Here is a 20,748-nt window from a genome sequence, read left to right as displayed (position 1 = left end):
TCTCCTTCAATGAGGAGGTGTCGATACCAATGGACAGGGAAATATTGACCCCCTAAAAAAGAGCCATACCCTTTGCCAAATTATTAGTGATAAGATGAAGAAAGACATAGCCAGACAAGCAGTCCAACAAGAAAGCCACGTCCTTAGCATGACCCACCAAGCAACACAAAGATGCTGATAAGGTAACCACATATACATTTTGGTTATTATAAACATTCGATTCAAAAAACCCTGTCACTAGCAACCAAACAATTGATAACTGATCATAATGAGTGACCCCAACCTACACACATTCTTGAGTAGAAAATAGATTCGAGAAAATAAAGCATTAGTTTTATTAATCATCATGACTACGATTGATGTTCCATTCCTCATAAAGGAGTCTTCGCACAATTTTTGAGAAGCACCTCAAACTCCACTAGCATCTTAAAGACACGGTATCTTAGTCATCCCTAGACTTGCCATGGTGTCAACCACGTTGTTACCTTCTCTATAGGTGTGTTTCATCTTAAACAAATCAAGATCTAGTAGGAGTTTGTGAATGCCAATAATAATATCTTCCAAGATCCAGTTCCCAGAATGTCAGAACCTCCGACAACATCAATAACCAATTTGGAATCTCCTTCAATGAGGAGGTGTCAACACCAATGGAAAGGGTAAACTTGACCCCTCAAAGAAGAGTCATACCCTTCACCAAATTACTAGTGCTAAGACGAAGACCTCTTGCATAACCAACCACCATCACCCCAGTAGGAGATAGCCATTTAGTATTAAGCCTAACAATCTTCTTAGAATTGTAATACTTAGAATAAGAATTTGGAAGACCCCAGTTGGTCACTACGATAGTTTCAAGGGGAGTGGAATCAACATAATTACAATTTAAATAATGGCCTCTATTCAAGACATAAAAAATAACAACGATATGATATATACACAAAGGTAATTTATTATGGTCAAATATAGATCTAAATTTTATTTATTTTTAATTATAGATTAAAAGTGAGTTTTTGGAAGGGTTGAAACCCTTTTTCAAAGACTACAAAATAAAAAATTGAAGCTAACATGCATTAAAAGAGCATAATCAGCTAAAAATATAACATGGGAATGGAATCGAACAACAAGAAACCTAATTACAACAAACTAATCACATGAAGATAGTAAGCTTTCAAAGATGACATGAATATAGTAGGCTTTCAAAGCTTACAATTAATGGAATGAAATGTGTTTATTTATGTGAAGATTAAATAGGTAGAGTTCTTTTCTCCATCTAAAGATATTTAAATCAAAGATGGACCTCATTCCCATTTAAACATTCAACAATAGCATCTGAGTAGGGTTTGAACCTTGATGGTAAGAAGAACAACACCACGACTTAACTATCACAACGCTCCAATATGACTAATAAGATCATTTTAAAACATGTAATATATTTAAGATTATAATCTTTTTCTAGGCAACGACTATTCTCCATACAAAACAACATATGATAACACAATTGTTTTTCAGTAGATTTTTTACATTTTTATAGTATTGAGAAGGCAGATTAAGAGGATCAAACCACTAGAAATCATGCAAAATCCATTGTGATTTACAAATTTTATGTTTTTGATCATGTGCTATTTTGTATGAAAAATAGAGAGGCTCCTTTTTTTATTATATATCACAAATATGAATTTTTAGAAAATGTAATAAATGTAAGTGAAATATCTTTTTCATATTTTGTATTTTTATTACATTGAAAAGACAGATTAAGAAGATCAAACCACTAGAAATTGTATAAAAATCCATTGTGATTTATAGATTTTGTATTTTTGTCCATGTGCTATTTTGTATGAAAATAAAGAGGTTTCCTTTTTATTATTATATATATCACAAATATATTTTTTTTCGATCAAAATTTGTTTGATAGGTATCATCTTTTAAAAAAAAATTATAAAACGTGAATCGCGGAGAAGAAACCCCTCCTCCAAATGTCAGGAGATAAACGAGATAGCTGTCCAGAAGTGAAATAAAAAAACTCAGGGGACGTCAGGCACGAGACAGGAAGAGAAATTTTGACTATTGCACTTCAAATGAGATACTCTGTGTGTCAAAATACGCGCTTACGCTGCCTCAATGCAATTCTTTTTGGGTGACACAACGCCTCGTAAGCCCTAGTTGTCGTGTGAAGTTTAAACTTTCTTGGTGTTTGAAAAAGCATTACCTAGATTTTGCTCGGCTTAAATACATGGAAAACTCATCCGTCTTCGGATCCTCTTAATCACTGCGATTTTGAAAGGTTTTCTTCAATGGCGGCCGAGGCCAATAATGTCACAAAACCTACTACTACTTTTACTTCCCATGTTTTGAAGATTGGCATTGTGGGATTTGGGAAATTTGGGCAATTTCTTGCCAAGACAATGAACAAACAGGGTCATTCGCTTATTGCTACTTCACGCTCGGACTACTCTGATGTTTGCCAGGCTCTGGGAGTCACATTCTTCAGGTAATCAGTTCTACTTGCCTCTTATTTTGCTTAGATTTTTTGGCGTGCTCATTTGAGAAGGATGTGGTGAGTGTAGGGATCCCCGAGAGTTCTGCAAAGAGCGTCCGGATGTGATATTGGTGTGCACAACCATTCTGGCCATGGAATCCACTCTGCGTTCTTTTCCATTGGAGGAGCTCAACATAATTAACACTCTCTTTGTAGATGTGCTCTCTGTCAAAGAGTTTCCAAGAAATCTATTTTTGGAGGTACATACAGTACTTTTCTTAATCCGAAGAATTTTTAGCTATTATATGATATGAAAGTACAATTTTGAAATTTTTTGGGCAGAGAGAATTTTTAGCTATCTGATATGAAAGTACAAATTTGAAAGTTTTTGGGCAGAGTCAAAGGATTATGAGATATTTGTTTGGTCATTTTGTAGGACATGGTTCCTATCTTATTTTTATGATTGGAGATTTTACAAATCGTTCAACTTTATCAATTGATTAAAAGCTCATTGACTACATTAGATTTTTTCTTGATTTTTTTTTTTTAATAATTATTTGAACATACATCTTCTTCCTACAAATTCAGATCATCTCATAAAGACTTCAGATTATCCCATTAAAATATGAGGCCATCTCTCTTTTATTGAATGAGTCCTTGATGTATTGGTGAAGTTGAATGGGTCCAACAGAGATCAAGTCTTGCTGATTGTAAGGCCTCAACATTACAAAGAATGAGACCATGCTTGACTATCAGCCAAAGAGATTCCAGCCTAATAAAATGAAAATTTATTATTTATTAAATTTGATATTTATTTTAGAAAAACAAAATTTTAAATTTTGAAGTTGTTGATAATTTAAATTGAATGATTTTAAATGAGTTTGCAAAAAATTATGCTTTGTTGAGCATAAGATCCCTACTATTGAAAATGATGAGACCAAGATCATATTATAGAATTTTGATAAATTGAATAATTTCAATCTCTAATATTTGAATATCCTACACTTAGCCTAAGAAATATCAACTTGAACTCAGACTCTCAAATCAAATTGTTTAAACAATTTGAATAAAACATAAAATCCTCCATAAAAAAATTATTATCTGAATCATACGAAAATTAATATCCAAACTGTTTTTTTGGTCATTGTTTGAAAAGAATTCTTCTATACTCCTAATGCTAAAACTGTGAAATTTTCTGCCAATTCTGCTTCCAATTTACTGAAATTCTACTTTTATTAGAATCTTCCCTTTATATACAAATGAAATGCATAATTGCTGGTGAATCTTCAAAACACATTGTATTTCCTGAAACCTAATTATTATTGGAAATTTGCAGGTTTTGCCTGAGGAATGTGAAATTCTGTGCACTCATCCAATGTTCGGACCAGAGAGTGGCAAAACCAGTTGGGCAGGTCTTCCCTTGGTCTATGATAAAGTCCGCATTAGCGAAGTGGGCAGCCGTGCACAGAAATGCAATGATTTCCTCTCAATATTTGAATCTGAGGTAAGGGTAATATGTCCTATAGTTTCTGCATATGCTTGACAGAGAACATAGAAAGCTTTAGAACTGAAAAAAATCTTAGAAAACTGCTCCTTAAAATGATGGTAACTACAATGTTTATGTGGTTTTATCAATAGTATGGAAATAATTTTTCTTGGAAGTTGAATTCTTTATACCATCCATTATAGAAGCTTGAAGTCTTGAAATCTACTTGTTAACAGGGGTGTAAGATGGTAGAGATGACATGTGCAGAACATGACCTTTATGCTGCAGAAACTCAGTTTTTGACTCATACAGTGGGGAGGTTTGTATAACTTTTAATTGCATACAAAAATTTAAATTTTTACAGTCAAATATCATTATATTTTGATGTCACAGTGTAATGTTTTTCGTTGACTTGGAGTTACTTTGAAATCTACAACTAAAAAGATAATCACTTTTATACTTGTGGCACAATATTTTACCATTGGACTCCATATCCATACCATTGACTTAACAGTGTATTATACAGGATATTGTCACATATGAACCTGAAATCCACACCTATTGACACAAAAAGTTATGAGACACTCAGACATTTGGTAAGTGTAGACAGAGCTTAAACACTAAAAGAAAGAGCTTAATCAATAGGTAAAAAAATTTGATATATATATATAATATTTTTTTTTTATATGTATAGACAGAGACTATATCTGGGGACAGCATGGATCTGTATAATGGATTGTTCCTGTGCAATGCTAATACCATGGAGCAATTAGAGAAACTCGAGCGAGCCTTTGACACTGTGAAAAATGATTTATTTGGAAGATTGCACAGTATGATTGGCAAACAGCTTGTACACCGAGTCCCTGATCCTTCTGCCTCTTCTACCATGGATGATGCCAATCCCCTGAAAAAAGCTTGAAAATACAAGTATTTTTCAAACATAGTTTTGAGGCAGTTCCATGTAATCTCATTTATATCAATATCGTTTTTTTCTTTGGGAAAAAGAGAGCTGGATTTTGAATTAATGTGTTATATCAATATGATGAAACAATTTTTTTTGAATAAACAATTTTTTTTTAATGAAGAGGTATTTTCATTAATATTTAAATAAAAGTACACCATTCATAAAAATGGGACCATCCTTAAGAAATCATATTGACAGCGTCCTGAAATAGCACTAAACATAAAAAAAACGGAAACTATATTTTGAATTAATGTGTTAGAAATTAAAATTGAATATATATATATAATTTATAATAATAATATTCCAATCAAAATATTTATTCTCTTTATAAAAAACAAAGATGAGATGTATTATATGATTTATGTGATTTGTCATATAAACAGTATAGTTTAAGCACGTATAAATTAAATGTACAATATTTTTGTATTATATGTAAGTGTGTAATGTTATGAAGGATTCTTAGAATCATTAATCTTTATTATTTTTTATCTGATCTTGAGATCATAAATTTGTAATTAATTATATTATAAATCTATTTGGTGTGAATGATGATATTTTTTTTCTTGAGTAATGTAAATAAAATAAATATATGTATAATTTATACGGGGACAAATCTCTTTTTGTGTTTTGTGATTGGTGAGTATTCACCTCGACATCAAAGAGTTAATTGAGATTTAATTTTTGTTGTTGTAAGTTTTATATTATGAAAAAGAATAAAAAATAAAAAATGAGAGGTTATTTGAAAGAGATTGGATTGACATATAGATATCTAAATTTATTATAATGAGAGTAATTGTAGGTGAGCCTCCTCTTTTCTTTTTTTCTAATAATTGTGAATGAATTGTTTTGCATTCTAGAGTAGTGATCGAAGGATAAGGTTTGTTTGATATGAAGCTCATTTATTTATTTGATTCTAGATATAATTTTATTGTTGAACCTTGTCTTTCCATTTTACCAATATTGGTTGTCACCTTATGTAGTGTTAGTCCTTGGGATTCATGTATAGCAATTGCACATGTCATTAATAGTCATATTTTTCTATGATTAACTAGTAATATATGTAGTACAAACATCATTTTTAGATCATTTGGTTCCATGATGGTCCATTATAAATATCACCCCTTATTATGATGTGCAATAGTACATTAGGTGGATTAGAGCCAAGATTGTAAACCATATTATGAACTCTTCAATAGATCCATCTACAAGTCTTGCTTGAGTCTAAATTTAGTAGAATGATTTATTGGCCTTTGCATGGTAAGAGGTATTGTAAAAGCTAGTTATTAATAACACCAATGTTTGATTGGTTTATTCATAATAAGATGTCTCTCACTCATGCTCCAACGACTCCCCTTATTGCTCCAACGACGAAATCTTTTTTGAATCATTTTCCCATTGCTACAACTCCTCCCGCCCCTACCATTGTTGAGCTTGTGCCTAGTGGTACCGTGGGGTTGGCCTCTGCTTCTTTGGTGGGTTTGGTGGAGGCTAGTGGACGTTGGTTGTGCTTTTGTACCCATTTTTCTTGCTACTCATGATGAGGTTTCTCCTGTTGGTTGACATCCTGTGGTTGGTGTTGTGGGTGTTGAGGCCTCCCCTTCAAGGCCTTTTTCTATTGTTGGTGGCAGAGCTTTGCTCGTATTACCAAATCTATTGTTGCCCTTCCCCCTAAGGGGAAATCTTGTTCTCTTGCTTGTGTTAAGACCTCCCTTGTTGTGGTTTGTGGCCAAAATGTGATGGAAAATGTGGATTTCTGCTAATGTTGTGGGTTGGTGTGTAAATTTACTACTCTTTGGCCTTCTCTCCAAGATTTGCATCGTTGTGTGATGTATTCTTGGAAGCCCTTGGTTGCTGCTAACATTGAGCTTTTCCCTTGTGCTAAGGGTTTTTTATTGCTTCATTTGTTTTTTCCTAATGCTTGTGACTTGGTGTTGAGCAAATGGGCTTGGGGAGTTAACTCTCCCTCAATCAAACCATGTACAACTTCTTTTAACTCTCTTATTGAACCACTTAATATGCATCCAGTGTGGGTTCGTCTTCCCAAATTTTCCCTGCATTTTTGGGAGAATTCTTATTATGAGGCCATTGGTAGCTTTATTGACTGCTTCTTGAAGGTTGATGATACCACTTCATTCATGGGTAATTCTACTTTTGCTTTCATTTTAATTAATAATGGCATCTCTACATCTCTCCATGAGGATGTAGTTCTTATGTGATGAGGGAACAACCCGAGAAACAAAAAACACAACAAAGAGACACTGAAAATTTATATTTTATTATTTTCAAAAACTATTTTCAATACAAGCAATTACAAATAAGAGGAATAAATCCTCACAGGCTGCAACACATAGCTTACAAAGTTTTCTAAAAACCCTCACAATTCTATTTCCCAACCCAGAAACTAAACTCTCCAAAACTCTCATACAACAACTCCAACAACTACTTCCCAATTTCTACATATGAGTCTTAAGTAGATTTTCTTATGTTTTGGAGCTGAAATTACAATATAAAAATTACCAAATGACAAACAAATACCAAAACATGAAATTGGAAATTTGAAAATACAGCCAAATTAAAAAATTGTAACTTTCTGAAAATTGTCCAACTTTCGGCAACCATAACTTTTGATTCAGGAATCAGATTTACGAATTGTTTGAAGCATCGAAAATCTCTCCAAGTATAGCATATGCTTAGACTCTACCTTGTCGATTCCTACCATTTTTGGGCCTGTTCGACATCGTTTAATGCCACAAATATGACTTGGAAAAATTTTTATTTTTATTTTTTGAGAAACTAAAACTTTAATAACTTTCAAACCGTTAATGCTTTTGAAATGATTCTTTTGCCAATGTTCTTATTTTTCCTTCCTTAATCTTCATGTAAATTTTGGGCTCCAACCACCTTCAAATAAAAATCTGCTATTTTTGGCAGTCGACTAGAAAAAGCAACTTGCTAATTTTGAGAGATGGAATCTCATATTTGTCCAAAAGGGTATCCAGATCTGCAAAAACATTAAAGAAAACCAAAATAAAAAGAAATATTTTTGGTGATGCAAGATTGCCCTTACACCACCGGATGCTCTTGCATAATTATGGTTGGGGATAGGCCATGCACTTAGTCATTGGACTATGAGGGCATCCACTTTCGAAGTTGTAGATGCTTCTTAGCTGGTCTTCTAGCTATGGATTATTTTGTCTCACACCATAAAGGTGTTGCTACTTTTTGGAAGGATGCTAATGGTGATCACTTGATTGTTGAGGCTTCAGTTTTTTTTTCTGATGACTCTTCATAGGCTGATGAACTCTTCCTCGAGTTGTGGGTGATTTTTATTCCCACCCTTGAGGTGGGTTCCTAGTTGAACTGCTAGAGTGTTGTTAAAGGTTTGTTTTGGCCTTTGTTTTGCTGACAATGGTCTGTTTGTGACTTGTTATCAGTGGATTATTTGGCCTACGTTTGTATAGGGTCAACACCCTTGTTTTGTTGCTTTTATAATTAAAAAAACCAATGTTTGATTTTCTTTGTGTGCTTATTGCAATACTTAGTGCAATTGGAAAATTTAGTAGCATAAAATAGAAAACCATGTATACTCACAATTTTGCATTGCAATTCGCACCTACTTTGGTGTTCACTCCCTTATCATGTTCCGGGTTCTTTTAAGTTTGAACTTTGACCTATTTTTTCCTACACCAACGTTTGCCTAGATTTTGGACCATGGTGTATTTTTATTGCCTCTATTTTGGGAACATGTTGAATTTTTTAAAGAATTTTGTCAAGAGATGAGCATGATGTTTAGACATCCACATGACATGCTAGCTGCCTATTTTTTTATAGTTTTAAATGTTGGTTTCTCACTTAGCTATCCATTTCCACCTATTGCAACATCCACTTAGCAATATAATTATCTAAATTTGCATACCTAACCCAACAAAAATTTCAATCTCTCTTTGGAAAATGATATTTTAGGCATCTCTTGGCTCTCTTAGCTCTCTTAAAGAAACTTTCCTAATATTTCTATTGAAACATATAGAATGACTTCATTCTTTTTGCATTCTCTTGCTTTACATGGTTGATTAATCTCTCATAAGATTGTTTGGGAAGTTTTTGTCTTAGCGGAAATGTTGAAAAGCATCAACAAAAATGGGTACCCATTTTGTAAAATGGGTACCCATTTTGTAAATAATGGGTACTTGTTATGTTTCAGGGCCTTGAGGCAAAAATTAAAATGGGTACCTGTTCTATTTTAGAAATGGGTACTTGTTTTATACCTTTAAAATGATAACATGTATTTTTCTTTGGATTTAAGTTTGGGAAAGGCATGGTGAGATGACTATTGGTCTTGTACTTGCAAGTACAAGGTCATTTCATGTCAAGAGGAAAGATTGACTTTATACATGTGTCTAATGACTTTTTTTTTGAAATTAAACTCATTATAGATGACGGTATTAGTTTTCAACTATAATTTTTTTTAGGATTAGATTTTTTTTTAAAAAAATTTCAATTAATTTTTAATGAAAATGGTCCATAAACTTGAAATATTGGGTTTTGTATTTTTTAACAGCTTTTAATTTTTTATGTTTCTTGTAAAAAATAATATGGCATCAATCTATAGACAATTCTTTACACAATGAAAAATTCAAAAAATGACACGTTTAGGTCCAATTATGGTGGTTGTACATGAGGGTTTCTCAAAACATCAATTAGGGCCAATAAAAAATTAATTTAAAAATATTCAAAAAAATTTATTAAAAAACATCTTCATAAATATTTAGTATCTTACACATCTTTTCCCAAGAGGATTTATAATAATAATTTTATTTAGGTCAAAATGTGGTGGTTGTACACATGCATGGTATATCCTTGAAAAAGCGACTTTTAAATAGTGGTTTTTAGACATGCCTATTGAAAACCAATTTGTATAATTTAGGTAATGAAATAAATTTAGGTAATGAAAACTAGACTCAGAGTACTACATTTCATATTGCTAATTTCTTTTTTAAAGATTCAATCTTTAAGCGCTTCAAATTTTTAGATCAATTGTGTTAAATTCTAAAAATAAGGTAAAACATTCCACTTTTTGGCCAAAAAGTGGACTCAACTTCTTGCACCTACCTAATGCCTTGCTATAACGATGTACAAGAGGTTCATTGGTAGATAAAAAAATAATGCCAACATGACCAAAAAGAACCTTGAGGATCTACATGCAAGAGGTGGGTCATGGTGCATAAGAGGAACTTTCAAGGCAGGAGAAAGTGGTTATGTGATAGTCCAAACAAGAATATATGCATAGAAACAAGTACACACAATCCAAGTGCAAGACCCCATATATCAAAATTATGGACAATTATGAGTTGTGAAAAATAACATAGTACTATAGAGATTGACATCTTGAAAGTGTCATAAGATGGTCTATGCTAAAGACCATTCAACTTGAAGACTTAAGAACAATATTACCAATAATAAAGATAATATGAGTAAGTGAACCAAGATAGGGTAAAAAAATGTGGTCACATTCTCGAAAAAACCGAAAACAAGCAAAACACGTATGCATATTTAATAAATTCAAAAACCACGTACATGTTATGGCTTGTAAAATTTGAGGTATAATGCGTACGTTTTTTTTGAATAAAAAACATGCTCAAGTTTTTAGCATTCAAAACAAGTGCATGTTTTTATGAGTGCAATGTTGGGAAAATGGTGTCTCATAAGATGGCCTATGATAAAGACCATTCAACTTGAAGACTTAAGAACAATATTACCAATAATAAAGATAATATGAGTAAGTGAACCAAGATAGGGTTAAAAAATGTGGTCAAATTCCCCCAAAAAACAAAAACAAGCAATACACGTACATGTTTTTAATAAATTCAAAAACCACGTACATGTTATGGCTTGTAAAATTTGAGGTATAATGCGTACGTGTTTTTTGAATAAAAAACATGCTCATATTTTTAGCATTCAAAACAAGTGCATCTTTTTATGAGAGCGATGTTGGTAAAATGGTGTCTCAACCTTGCATTTACATGAGGTTACTATTTATAGCAAGTTTTCATTTGAACACAAAATGGTGTGAAATTATCTCTGAAGCTTCTGGTTGGCTAGATTAACATTTTGGTAAAGTTACGTCACAAGATCACAACCAATTTTGAAGATATTAAGTTTTCCATTTTGGAGGGGTCCAATGAAAGCTTTAAATTTGATTTTGAGGACACTAGAGGCCTATAAATGTCCTAAAAAGTGGGTTTAAACAACACAATGGTTTAGGAGGAAATAGAGCACTTCACAAGTTTTCCGACGCTTCAAACGATTTGTCAATAGGACACACGGTTCTCAAGTTATGGCCTTTGGAAGTTTGCACTCCTGAAATTGGAAAAATAATTTGTATCAAACACATAAATGAGCTATAAAAAGGGGGGGGGGGACACACCATAGGGCATCTAGAAGGGAGATAAGGTTGGTTACACCTTATTGGGTGGTTTTAACCCATGGTTTTGCAATACCATTTGACAGTTTCTTGTTTTGTATCTCCTATATATGAGGTGCGTAAGATAGAGGTTGTGTGTAAGAGTCTTATGGCTATTGAGTTACCTCTGAATCTCTGATTAGTGGTACTCTCGTGAAGAGATTTCTTTGCAAGTATATTATAATCTATTTTTTGTTATTGAATAATATATTGGGTGACTTTTGGAGTGTGGGGTTTTTCTCCCAAAAGGGTTTTCCCCACGTAAATCAATGTGTTGTGGTATGAATGTTATTTATTAGTATTTATGTTAAGTTTATATAATTGCTGTGATGATCTGTAATTTTTTTTGCATTACCCTCCTCTCAAGGTTAGTGTAGGAAGTTGTTTCACTACTTAACTTCCTTACAAGTGGTATCAAAGCTTGATCACCTTTGGTTTTAGTTGTGGGTTGTTGGGTTTTTTGAACTAAACCAGATTTGAGTGGGAGCTTTTGCAAAAGACACTTTTTGATCTTGTTGTAGGAATTTTCAGATGGCAAGTTGTCAGGGAAAATAGAGGTGGAGAAATTTAATGTAACAAATTTTGAGATGTGAAAGATGAAGATGGAAGATCTGCTAATAGATCGAGATCTATGGGATGTTGTTGATGCAAATGTCTGAAGGTCCTTAGATACTACTGCATCAACTCAATATGATGTTATGGATCGAAAAGCTAAGGGTCTAATCAAACTATGCTTGGCAAACTCCATTTATGATCAATGTCCACAAAGAAAACATTGCAAAGAAGCTATGGACTAAGCTTGGTGAAATGTATCAAGCGAAATCTTTATTAAATCTGATTTTCTTGAGGAAGAAATTGTATTCCTTGAAGATGGAAGAGGGTGGATGAGTTGCAGACTACCTGGAACCATTTAATATGTTGGTGTCTCAATTAGTATCTATCAATATTAAGATGAACGAAAAGGAGAAATGCTAGATCTTTCTTTGTTCTTTGCCCGATTCATGGGATTCTCTTGTTATGGCTTTCAGTAGTACTTTTGTTGTTTTGAAGTCTGAAGATGTGGTGGGTGCCCTACTTGGTGAAGAGATGCAAAGGAAGGCATCCCACACTTTGAAGGAAGCCCTAACTATTCATGGAAGACCTAAGGAGAAAGGCAAGAAGAATGAGAAGCATGATAAGTCCAAATCGAGAGGGAGATCAAAATCTCCTGGAAAGTCCAAAGTCATTTACTGGAATTGCAATAAACTAGGTCACATCCGTAAGGACCGCAAAGAAGAAAAGAACAAAAAGAAAAAGATTGATTCTAATTCTGAGTTTGAGAAGGAATATGGTGATGCATTTATTGTAGCTTTGGCGACTCATGCAGGTAATGATGTCTGGTTAATTGACTCAGGTGCATCTTTTCATATGACTGTCAATAGAGATTGATTTTTTGAATGTGAAGAATTTAATGGAGGTAAGGTGTACTTAAGTGATGATTCACATTTAGACATTGTTGGTCAAGGTAAAGTTAGAATCAGGTTTTCTAATGGTAGAAAAAAAGGATCAATAGTGTGTTGCATATCTCTGGTTTAAAATGAAATCTGTTATCTGTGAGCAAACTGATAGATGTAGGTAGTCTTTTCTGAAACAGGATGTAAGATGATTAAGAGTGCTATGGTAATTGCTAGAGGTGTCAGGTTCGACACTTTGTATAAGCTAGACGCATATACTATTGAGTGTAATAGCACTTCTATAGAAAGTAAATCTATGGAAGATTTGAGGATTTCACCTTTAGCAGATGGAAATGGCTTTTAGGTACCCAAGGGTATTCTTTCTTCTGAAGCAAAGTTACTTGCAGAGAAGAGTATGTTATGGCACTAGAGGCTTGGCCACATTGGAGAAAAGGATCTAAGGACTTTGAAAAATAAAAACCTTGTTGAAGGTTTGAATGATTGTAGTTTTGATTAAAGAATAAATTTGAAGTTTTTAGTCAATTTAAAGAATTTAAAGCAATGGTTGAGTTGCAGATTGGAAAGTAAATTAAAATTTTGAGGATTGATAGTGGTGGTGAATTTTTCTCTAATTATTTTGATAGATTTTGTAAAGACTGTGGCATTAATAGACAGAAGACAACTCCCTATTCTCCACAATAGAATGGAGTTGCAAAAAGAATGAATAGGGAACTGATGGAGAAGGCTAGGAATATGTTAAGTGGTGCTGGTATAGAACAAAAGTTTTAGGAAGAAGTTGTTGCCTCTGCTCGCTACCTGATCAACATGTCTCCTACATCAGCCCTTGTTGATAAAATGCCTATGGAAGCATGGTTAAGTCGCAAGCCTTCATTGAGACATCTTAGAGTTTTTGGTTGTGAGGCATATGCACATGTGCCAAAGGAGAAGTGGACAAAGTTGGAGAACAAGGATGTGAAATGTATATTCATCGGGTATAGTTATGGTGTGAAAGGATACAAGCATTTGGACCCTGTTTCACAAAAGGTAATTCATAATATAAGTGTTATTTTTAGATAAATTAAGTCTCCTTCTATTACATTGCAGCCATAACAGACTAAAAAGGAAGATGCGATTAAATTTCCTTCTACACCTGAAAGAATTGAATCGAGACCCCTAGATAGCCAAGAAGTTGAGGAGAGCTTGTCTAGCTCTGAATCTTCAGAATAGGAGGAAGAACCTCCAACTCAGCTTGTTTGAAGGTCTACAACACATAGACAACCACCTAAAAGGTATTCATTTGATGATTGAAGATGTATTTTTTCTTTGAGTAGTAATGTGGATGAATCAAAATCTATAGAAGAGGCATTTGGTATGAATGATGCAGAATCCTAGAAGATTGCTATGGAAGAAGAAATGATAGCTTTGAAAAAGAATGATACATCAGATCTTGTACCATTGCTTGAAAGACAAAAGCCTATTGGTTGCAAATGGGTGTTCAAGAAAAATATTGGTTCAGATGGAATCATTGAAAAGTATAAAGCAGGGTTGGTTGCAAAAGGCCACTCTCAAGTTGAGGGTGTTGATTATGGTGAGATATTTTCTCTTGTTGCCAAAATGACATCCATTAGATTTTTGCTTTCTATTGTTGCCGCTTATGATTTAGAGGTTGAGCAAATGGATGTGAAAACTGCTTTCCTTCATGGTGACTTGGAGGAGGATATTTATATGACACAACAAGAGCACCATGTGGTAAAAGATAAAAGTAATTTGGTCTATAAATTAAAGAAATCTTTATATGGTCTCAAAAAAAGTCCTAGGATGTGGTACCAAAAATTTGATACATATGTGTTGAGTTTGGGATTTGAGTGTTCTAAATTAGATCACTATGTGTATTATAAATCTGATGGTGATAATTTCTTATACATTGCATTGTATGTTGATGATGTGTTATTCATTGGTAAAGGAAAATGTATGATTTCAAAACTAAAGTCTCATCTTTCTGCTAAATTTGAAATGAAAGATCTTGGTGCAACAAACCACATTCTTGGGATGGAAATTAGAAGAGATAGAGATAATAAAAATCTATGGCTAGGCCAAATTAAGTATGTGAATTCAACGTTACAGAGGTTCAACATGTAGGATTGTAGACCATTTTGTGTTCCTTTTATTATTGGAATGAAATTATCAGCTGCATATTGTCCTACATCCCCACCGGAGATGGAAGACATGAGAAGAGTGCCTTACCAATGTGCACTTGGAAGTTTGATGTATGCTATGGTTTGTACTAGACCGGACATTTCCCAAGCAGTGGGAGTTCTGTCCAGATATATGTCTAATTCTGGTAGAGTTCATTGGGATGCAGGCAAAAGAGTCTTCAGATATTTGAAGGGTACCTCAGAGTATTCTTTGTGTTATCATAGTAATTCAGTTGGAGACGTGATTTCCCTTTATATTCATGGTTATGTGGATTTAGATTGAGCAAGTGATATTGATAGCAGAAGATCCACCGGTGCTTATGTGTTTACTTTATTTAGTGGTGCAATTTGTTGGATGAGTAAGCGTCAGGTTGTGGTTGCTTTGTCCACTACTAAAGCAGAGTATATGGCAGATACTCATGCTTGTAAAGAGGTCATTTGGCTTAAGATACCATGTTCAAACATTGGAATAAAATAAGGAGTTGTGATAGTTTATTGTGGCAGTCAGAGTGTGATCTGCCTAGCTAAGAACCTGATATTTCATGCCCAGACAAAGCACATTGATGTTCAATATCATTTTGTCAGAGATATGGTTGAAGATGGCAGGGTGAAGCTGGTTAAGGTAGAAACTTTGATGAATTTTTTAGATTCTTTAACTAAGGTAGTGAGCACAGAGAAGTTTAGATGGTGTTCGGAGTCAATGGGCCTCATGGCCCCTAGCAATTGATTCATTATATTGATACTCCATTTACTCTTGCAAGGTGTTCGACAAGTGGCAGATTTGTTGGGAAAATGATGTCTCAATCTTGCATTTACATGAGGTTACTATTTATAGTAAGTTTTTGTTTGAGCACAAAATGGAGTAAAATTCTCCTCGAAGCTTTTGGTTGGCTAGATAAGCATTTTGATAAAGTTACGTCACAAGATCACAACCAATTTTGAAGATATTAAATTTTCCATTTTGGAGGGGTCCAATGAAAGGTTTAAATTTGATTTTGAGGACTCTAGAGGCCCCAAAATACCCTAGAACATTGGCATAAATGGCATAGTAGTTTACGAGGCAAAAGAGAACTTCATGAGCTTTCTGGTGTTTCAAACAGTTAATAGGACACACGGTTCTCAAGTTATGGCCTTCGAAAGTTTGTACTCCTAAAATAGGAAAAATAATTTGTATCAGACACATAAGTGAGTTGTGAAACAAGAGGGACACGTCATAAGGCATCTAGAAGGGAGATAAGGTTGGCTACACCTTATTGGTTGGTTTTAGCACATGGTTTTGTAATACCGTTTGACAGTTTCTTGTATTGTATCTCCTATTTATGAGGTGCGTAAGATAGAGGTTGTGTGTAAGAGTCTTATGGCTATTGAGTTACCTCTGAATCTCTAATTAGTGGTACTCTTGAGAATAGCTTGCTCTGCAAGTATATTGTAATCTGTTTTTGATTTCTGAATAATATATTGGGCGGCTTTTGGAGTGTGGGGTTTTTCTCCCAAAAGGGTTTTCCCCACGTAAATCACTATGTTGTGGTATGAATGTTATTTATGAGTATTTATGTTAAGTTTTTTGTAATTGTTGTGACGATCTGTAAATTTTTTTGCATTACCCTCCTCTCAAGGTTAGTGTAGGAAGTTGTTTCGCTACTTAAATTCCTTACAAGAAAAACATGTACGTGTTTTTCTTAATAAGCATAACATATACGCGTTTTGTTGATTTGAAGTTATTAAAAAAACATGCTCATGCTTTTATTTTTAGTTCCACAAAATGTGTACACGTTGTGAATGTTAATTCCTTAGATTATTTCATTATAATATGTACGTAAAATATATCATTTAAGTATAAGAAAGGTAAAAGACATATTGAAATATGGCTTTTACCTTTCTTATACTCTAAATTATATTTTATGTATATATTGGCATGATGTTTGAGAATGGTTTCAAATATCTAGGAGTCATAATGAAGATTCTAGATTTTAGGAGATCGTATAATTTTTAAACTTAATCAAATTTCACTAATAAGCAAGCTCCTACCATAATTCTCTTGCAATCCCTCTATCTCACACTCTTTGTCTCCCCCAAGCTCTAGACCTATCTATTTACCTATCAGTCTCCTTCTCCTAGACCTCTCTATCTCACTCTCTCCTCTCTCTCTAAGCTCTAGATCTTATAATTTTGCAGGTAGCCAAAATTCAATAATCACCAAGCTCCTATCACCATTCTCTCTCTACCTCTATTTAACTCTCTTTATTTCCCTCTATCTCTATTCCTATCTCTCTCCATATCACTCTCCCATTGCCCCTCTCTCCCCCTCTATCTATCGCACAATCTTCTCTCTCTCCAAGCTCTAAACCTACCTCACCTACCTCACCTACCTCACACACATTCTTTCCTTTCCATCTCCCCCCCCCCCCTCTCTCTCTCTCTCTCTCTCTCTCTCTCTCTCTCTCCTTAAATGCCTCCCCTCACCCCCTCCTTACCTCTATTTATGTATATACCTCTCTCTCTCACCTTTCCATTCTCCCTCTATACTTATCTCTCTCTCATCCTTTCCCTCTTTACTTATCTCTATCTTCCCCTTCTCTCTACGTACCTCTACCTTCTTGTCTCCCTCCCTATTTCTATTCATTTGCATAAATATCTCTCCCTCACTCTCTCCTTCCCTCTTTATTTCTCTTTATATCTCTCTTCGTCTCCCTCGAGATTTACACCTATTTATCCCCCTATCACTTCCCCTTCCCCCCCTCTCTCTAACTCTCTCTATCTCACTCTCTCCTCTCTCCCCAAGATCTAGACCTATCTTTCTACCTCTCTCTCTCAGTCTTTCCTCTCTACTCTTTATATATATATATATATCTCTCTCTCCCTCTTCCTCTCTACATACCTCCCCCTCAGTCACTCCTTGCCTTTATTTCTCTACATACCTTCCTTCCCTCCTCCCCCTCTCTCTATCTATTTCTTCCCTTTTATCTCTACTTATATCCATCTTACCTCTCCATTTATCTGCACATACCTCTTCATCCTTCCCTATCTATCTCTATTTCTCTATATACATCTCCCTCCCTCCCTCCCTCCCTCCCTCTTTCCTTCTCTCTATATCTCTATTTATCCATCTATCTTCCCTCTCCCTCTTTCTACCTACCTCTCTTTCCATCTTTCTATAATTTTATCTCCCCCCTTCTCTCTCTTTACTTACCTCTAATTACCCCCCCTCTCTCTACTTACCTCTATCTACCCCCCCTCTCTCTGCATGCCTCTCCTTCCCTCCCTTGCTTCAACTCTCCCTCTCCACCTCCCCCCCTCTCAATTTATTTTTATACCCTCTCTCCCTCTCTCTTTCTCTACATATCTCTCCCTCCCTAAAAGACCTTTGTTTCTCTCCCTCCCTGTATTTCTTGAGCCTTCCCTTGCCACTTCTATAAATTTCACCTCTCTCTCTCTCTCTCTCTCTGTCAACCCAGATCTTTCCCTCCCTACCTACTTCTCTACCTCTCCCTTTCATTTTCTCTCTACTTATCCCTATCTATATACCTCTCCCTCACCCCCATACTCTTATTCATCTACATACCTCACCCTCACCCCCATACTCTATTCATCTACATACCTCTCTCTCCTTGCTTCCATATTTAGTTGTCTCTACCTCTCTCTTTCTCTCTATTTAATCTCTCTCCTTCACTCCCTACCTATCAATAGAGAGGGAGAGAGGGAGAGAGGTGAGAGATCTATATATATATATATACACAGAGAGAGAGAGAGAGAGAGAGAGAGAGAGAGAGAGAGAGAGAGAGAGAGAGAGAGAGAGAGAGAGAGAGAGAGAGAGAGAGAGAGAGAGAGAGAGAGAGAGAGAGAGATGTGTAATGAGATAGAAAAAATATAACTTAAATGCCACTTAGACTTAAGGAAAAATATTCAAGATTTCCTTTAAGTATAAGTTCCATTTAAGTTATATTTTATGTATATATTAGCAGGATATTTGAGAATGACTTCAAATCTCTAGGAGTCATAATGTAAATTTTAGATGTTAGATCTTATAATTTTTCAAACTAAGTCAAATTCCAATAATTAGTAGGCTCGCATCATCGTTCTCTTGCTATATCTTTATCTCTCACTCTTTGTATTTCCAAGCTTAAGACCTATCTGTTTATTGTTACTCTCTTTCTCCCCCCTTTCTATCTAAATTTCCCCTCTCTTCCCCAAACTCTAGATCATATAGTTTCTTAGATAGTCAAATTTTAATAATTACTAATGTAATGCCCACCACAAAAACCCTAGAGAATCCAACACATAAACTAGAAAAGTAGAGATTTTTTTTAAAGATAAAAACTACTTGCTAAACCACATTATCACATTACTCATTACAAATTACAAATGCAATTTTTTAATATGAACAAATCAAACTAAAGTACACAAGCAGAATAATTATATCTCTGTGTTGGAAAATAAGTATTAATCAATTAAAGTATTAAACACACTAATGAAACCTTATACTAAGGAATTTAAACAATTAAGCAAAATACAAACTCCCTAATTGCATTCCATTGTTCTCTATCTCCAAGGATTATTTTCAAACCATGATTTCTCTCAGATTGTGATACATTGGTTTTTAGAATGACAACCTAGAGAATGAGTGCTAATTTTAAATGCAAGAAATTCACTCTTATACTATATGATTAAGATGATATGCAAATTGGCATATGTGATAATTAAATTCTTCTAATTGATGACTCTAAGCTATGAATTGAAATGCTACATGATTATGCTAATGATATTAATTGGCTAAAATGATTATGCTAACTTGATTCTAAAATGATTCTAAAAATTCTTAAATGCTAAAGAGGATGAAAAGTGCTAAAGATGCTTAAAATTCTAAAATGATTGAGAGCTTTAATTGTGCAAATGAGAGCCCATTTATAAATTTTCCAAGGCTCGTGTCCTAGGTGGTAGAGATCAACGACTGAGATTTGCTTTGGAGAATCAAATAGTTGAAGATGAGGAAGTTGGAGAAAATAGTGGATCTTGCTCCCTCAAGAGGAAACAAGTGATGGTATGATGAAAGAATAAGTATCCGGTAGAATATTGAGAGGGGGGGGGGGGTGTGAATCAGTATATTGAAAAACTGATACAAAGTTCCCAAACTCAAATTCAATCTCACAAAGTAAACTTTTCTCAATAAAAAACAATAGTCATAAGAATACTTGACATTCACCAGTTTGACTGTTATATCAACTCAATAGTAAAACAACTTCAACCCTTATGTAAATCAATAATACTTAAACATAACCTTCAATGCTTCATCAGAAATTAATCTAATCATGTAACATCACATCCACAAAAGTATTCACCAATTGACACAAATATTTATACGTGGAAAACCCAAATAGGTAAAAACCATGGTGAGATGGGACTCACAAAGATAGCTATCTGAAATCTTTTGAAGTTCACCCTGTTAGGAGCCAAAGCCTATTAGAGCTTTACAATAAGTCCTGTTAAGAACTAATCCCTATTTAGGAATCACCCGATTAAGGGATTTAAAAGTATGCCTTGATAAAAGGCACAATACCCTATTAGGAGTAACCTCGCTAGAGGATTTAAGAATCCAAGCTAATGGACCACCTTGTTAGAGGATTTAATGAGTAAACAAGCTTGTTAGAGATTACCCGGTTAGGGGATTTTACTTCTGCTGTAATTGTTAGAAAACAACATTTTCTGTTGATCTGTCTAAATAGCACTATACTTGCTTGAT

The 20,748-nt window shown here is 34.3% G+C and overlaps 1 protein-coding gene across 2 annotated transcripts; it reads left to right on the top strand.

Moving 5' to 3' along the window:
• Nucleotides 1-1,976: 1,976 nt before the first annotated feature.
• LOC131073860 (arogenate dehydrogenase 2, chloroplastic) lies at nt 1,977-5,008 on the top strand. 2 transcript variants are annotated; one of them, XM_058010370.2, is made up of 6 exons: nt 1,977-2,485; nt 2,562-2,733; nt 3,810-3,977; nt 4,196-4,278; nt 4,486-4,555; nt 4,658-4,858. In XM_058010370.2, exons 1-6 carry the CDS (start codon nt 2,289-2,291, stop codon nt 4,730-4,732), a joined length of 765 nt encoding a protein of 254 aa, XP_057866353.2. In that variant the 5' UTR covers nt 1,977-2,288; the 3' UTR covers nt 4,733-4,858. The 2 variants fall into 2 exon arrangements, with proteins under 2 accessions (XP_057866353.2, XP_057866352.2); XM_058010369.2 differs by having other exon boundaries at nt 1,979-2,485; nt 4,654-5,008.
• Nucleotides 5,009-20,748: the final 15,740 nt, after the last annotated feature.

This window comes from Cryptomeria japonica, chromosome 9, assembly GCF_030272615.1.
Source record: "Cryptomeria japonica chromosome 9, Sugi_1.0, whole genome shotgun sequence".
Classification (NCBI taxonomy): domain Eukaryota; kingdom Viridiplantae; phylum Streptophyta; class Pinopsida; order Cupressales; family Cupressaceae; genus Cryptomeria; species Cryptomeria japonica.
The sequence above is the reverse complement of the archived record's forward strand: the minus strand, read 5'-3'. Positions and strand labels throughout refer to the sequence as shown.

Coding starts and splice junctions, on each gene's coding strand:
- LOC131073860 (XM_058010369.2), top strand. CDS start 2,289: ATGGCGGCCGAGGCCAATAATGTCACAAAACCTACTACTACTTTTACT. Junction 2,486..2,561: donor CTGGGAGTCACATTCTTCAG/GTAATCAGTTCT, acceptor TGGTGAGTGTAG/GGATCCCCGAGAGTTCTGCA. Junction 4,556..4,653: donor ATGAGACACTCAGACATTTG/GTAAGTGTAGAC, acceptor TTATATGTATAG/ACAGAGACTATATCTGGGGA.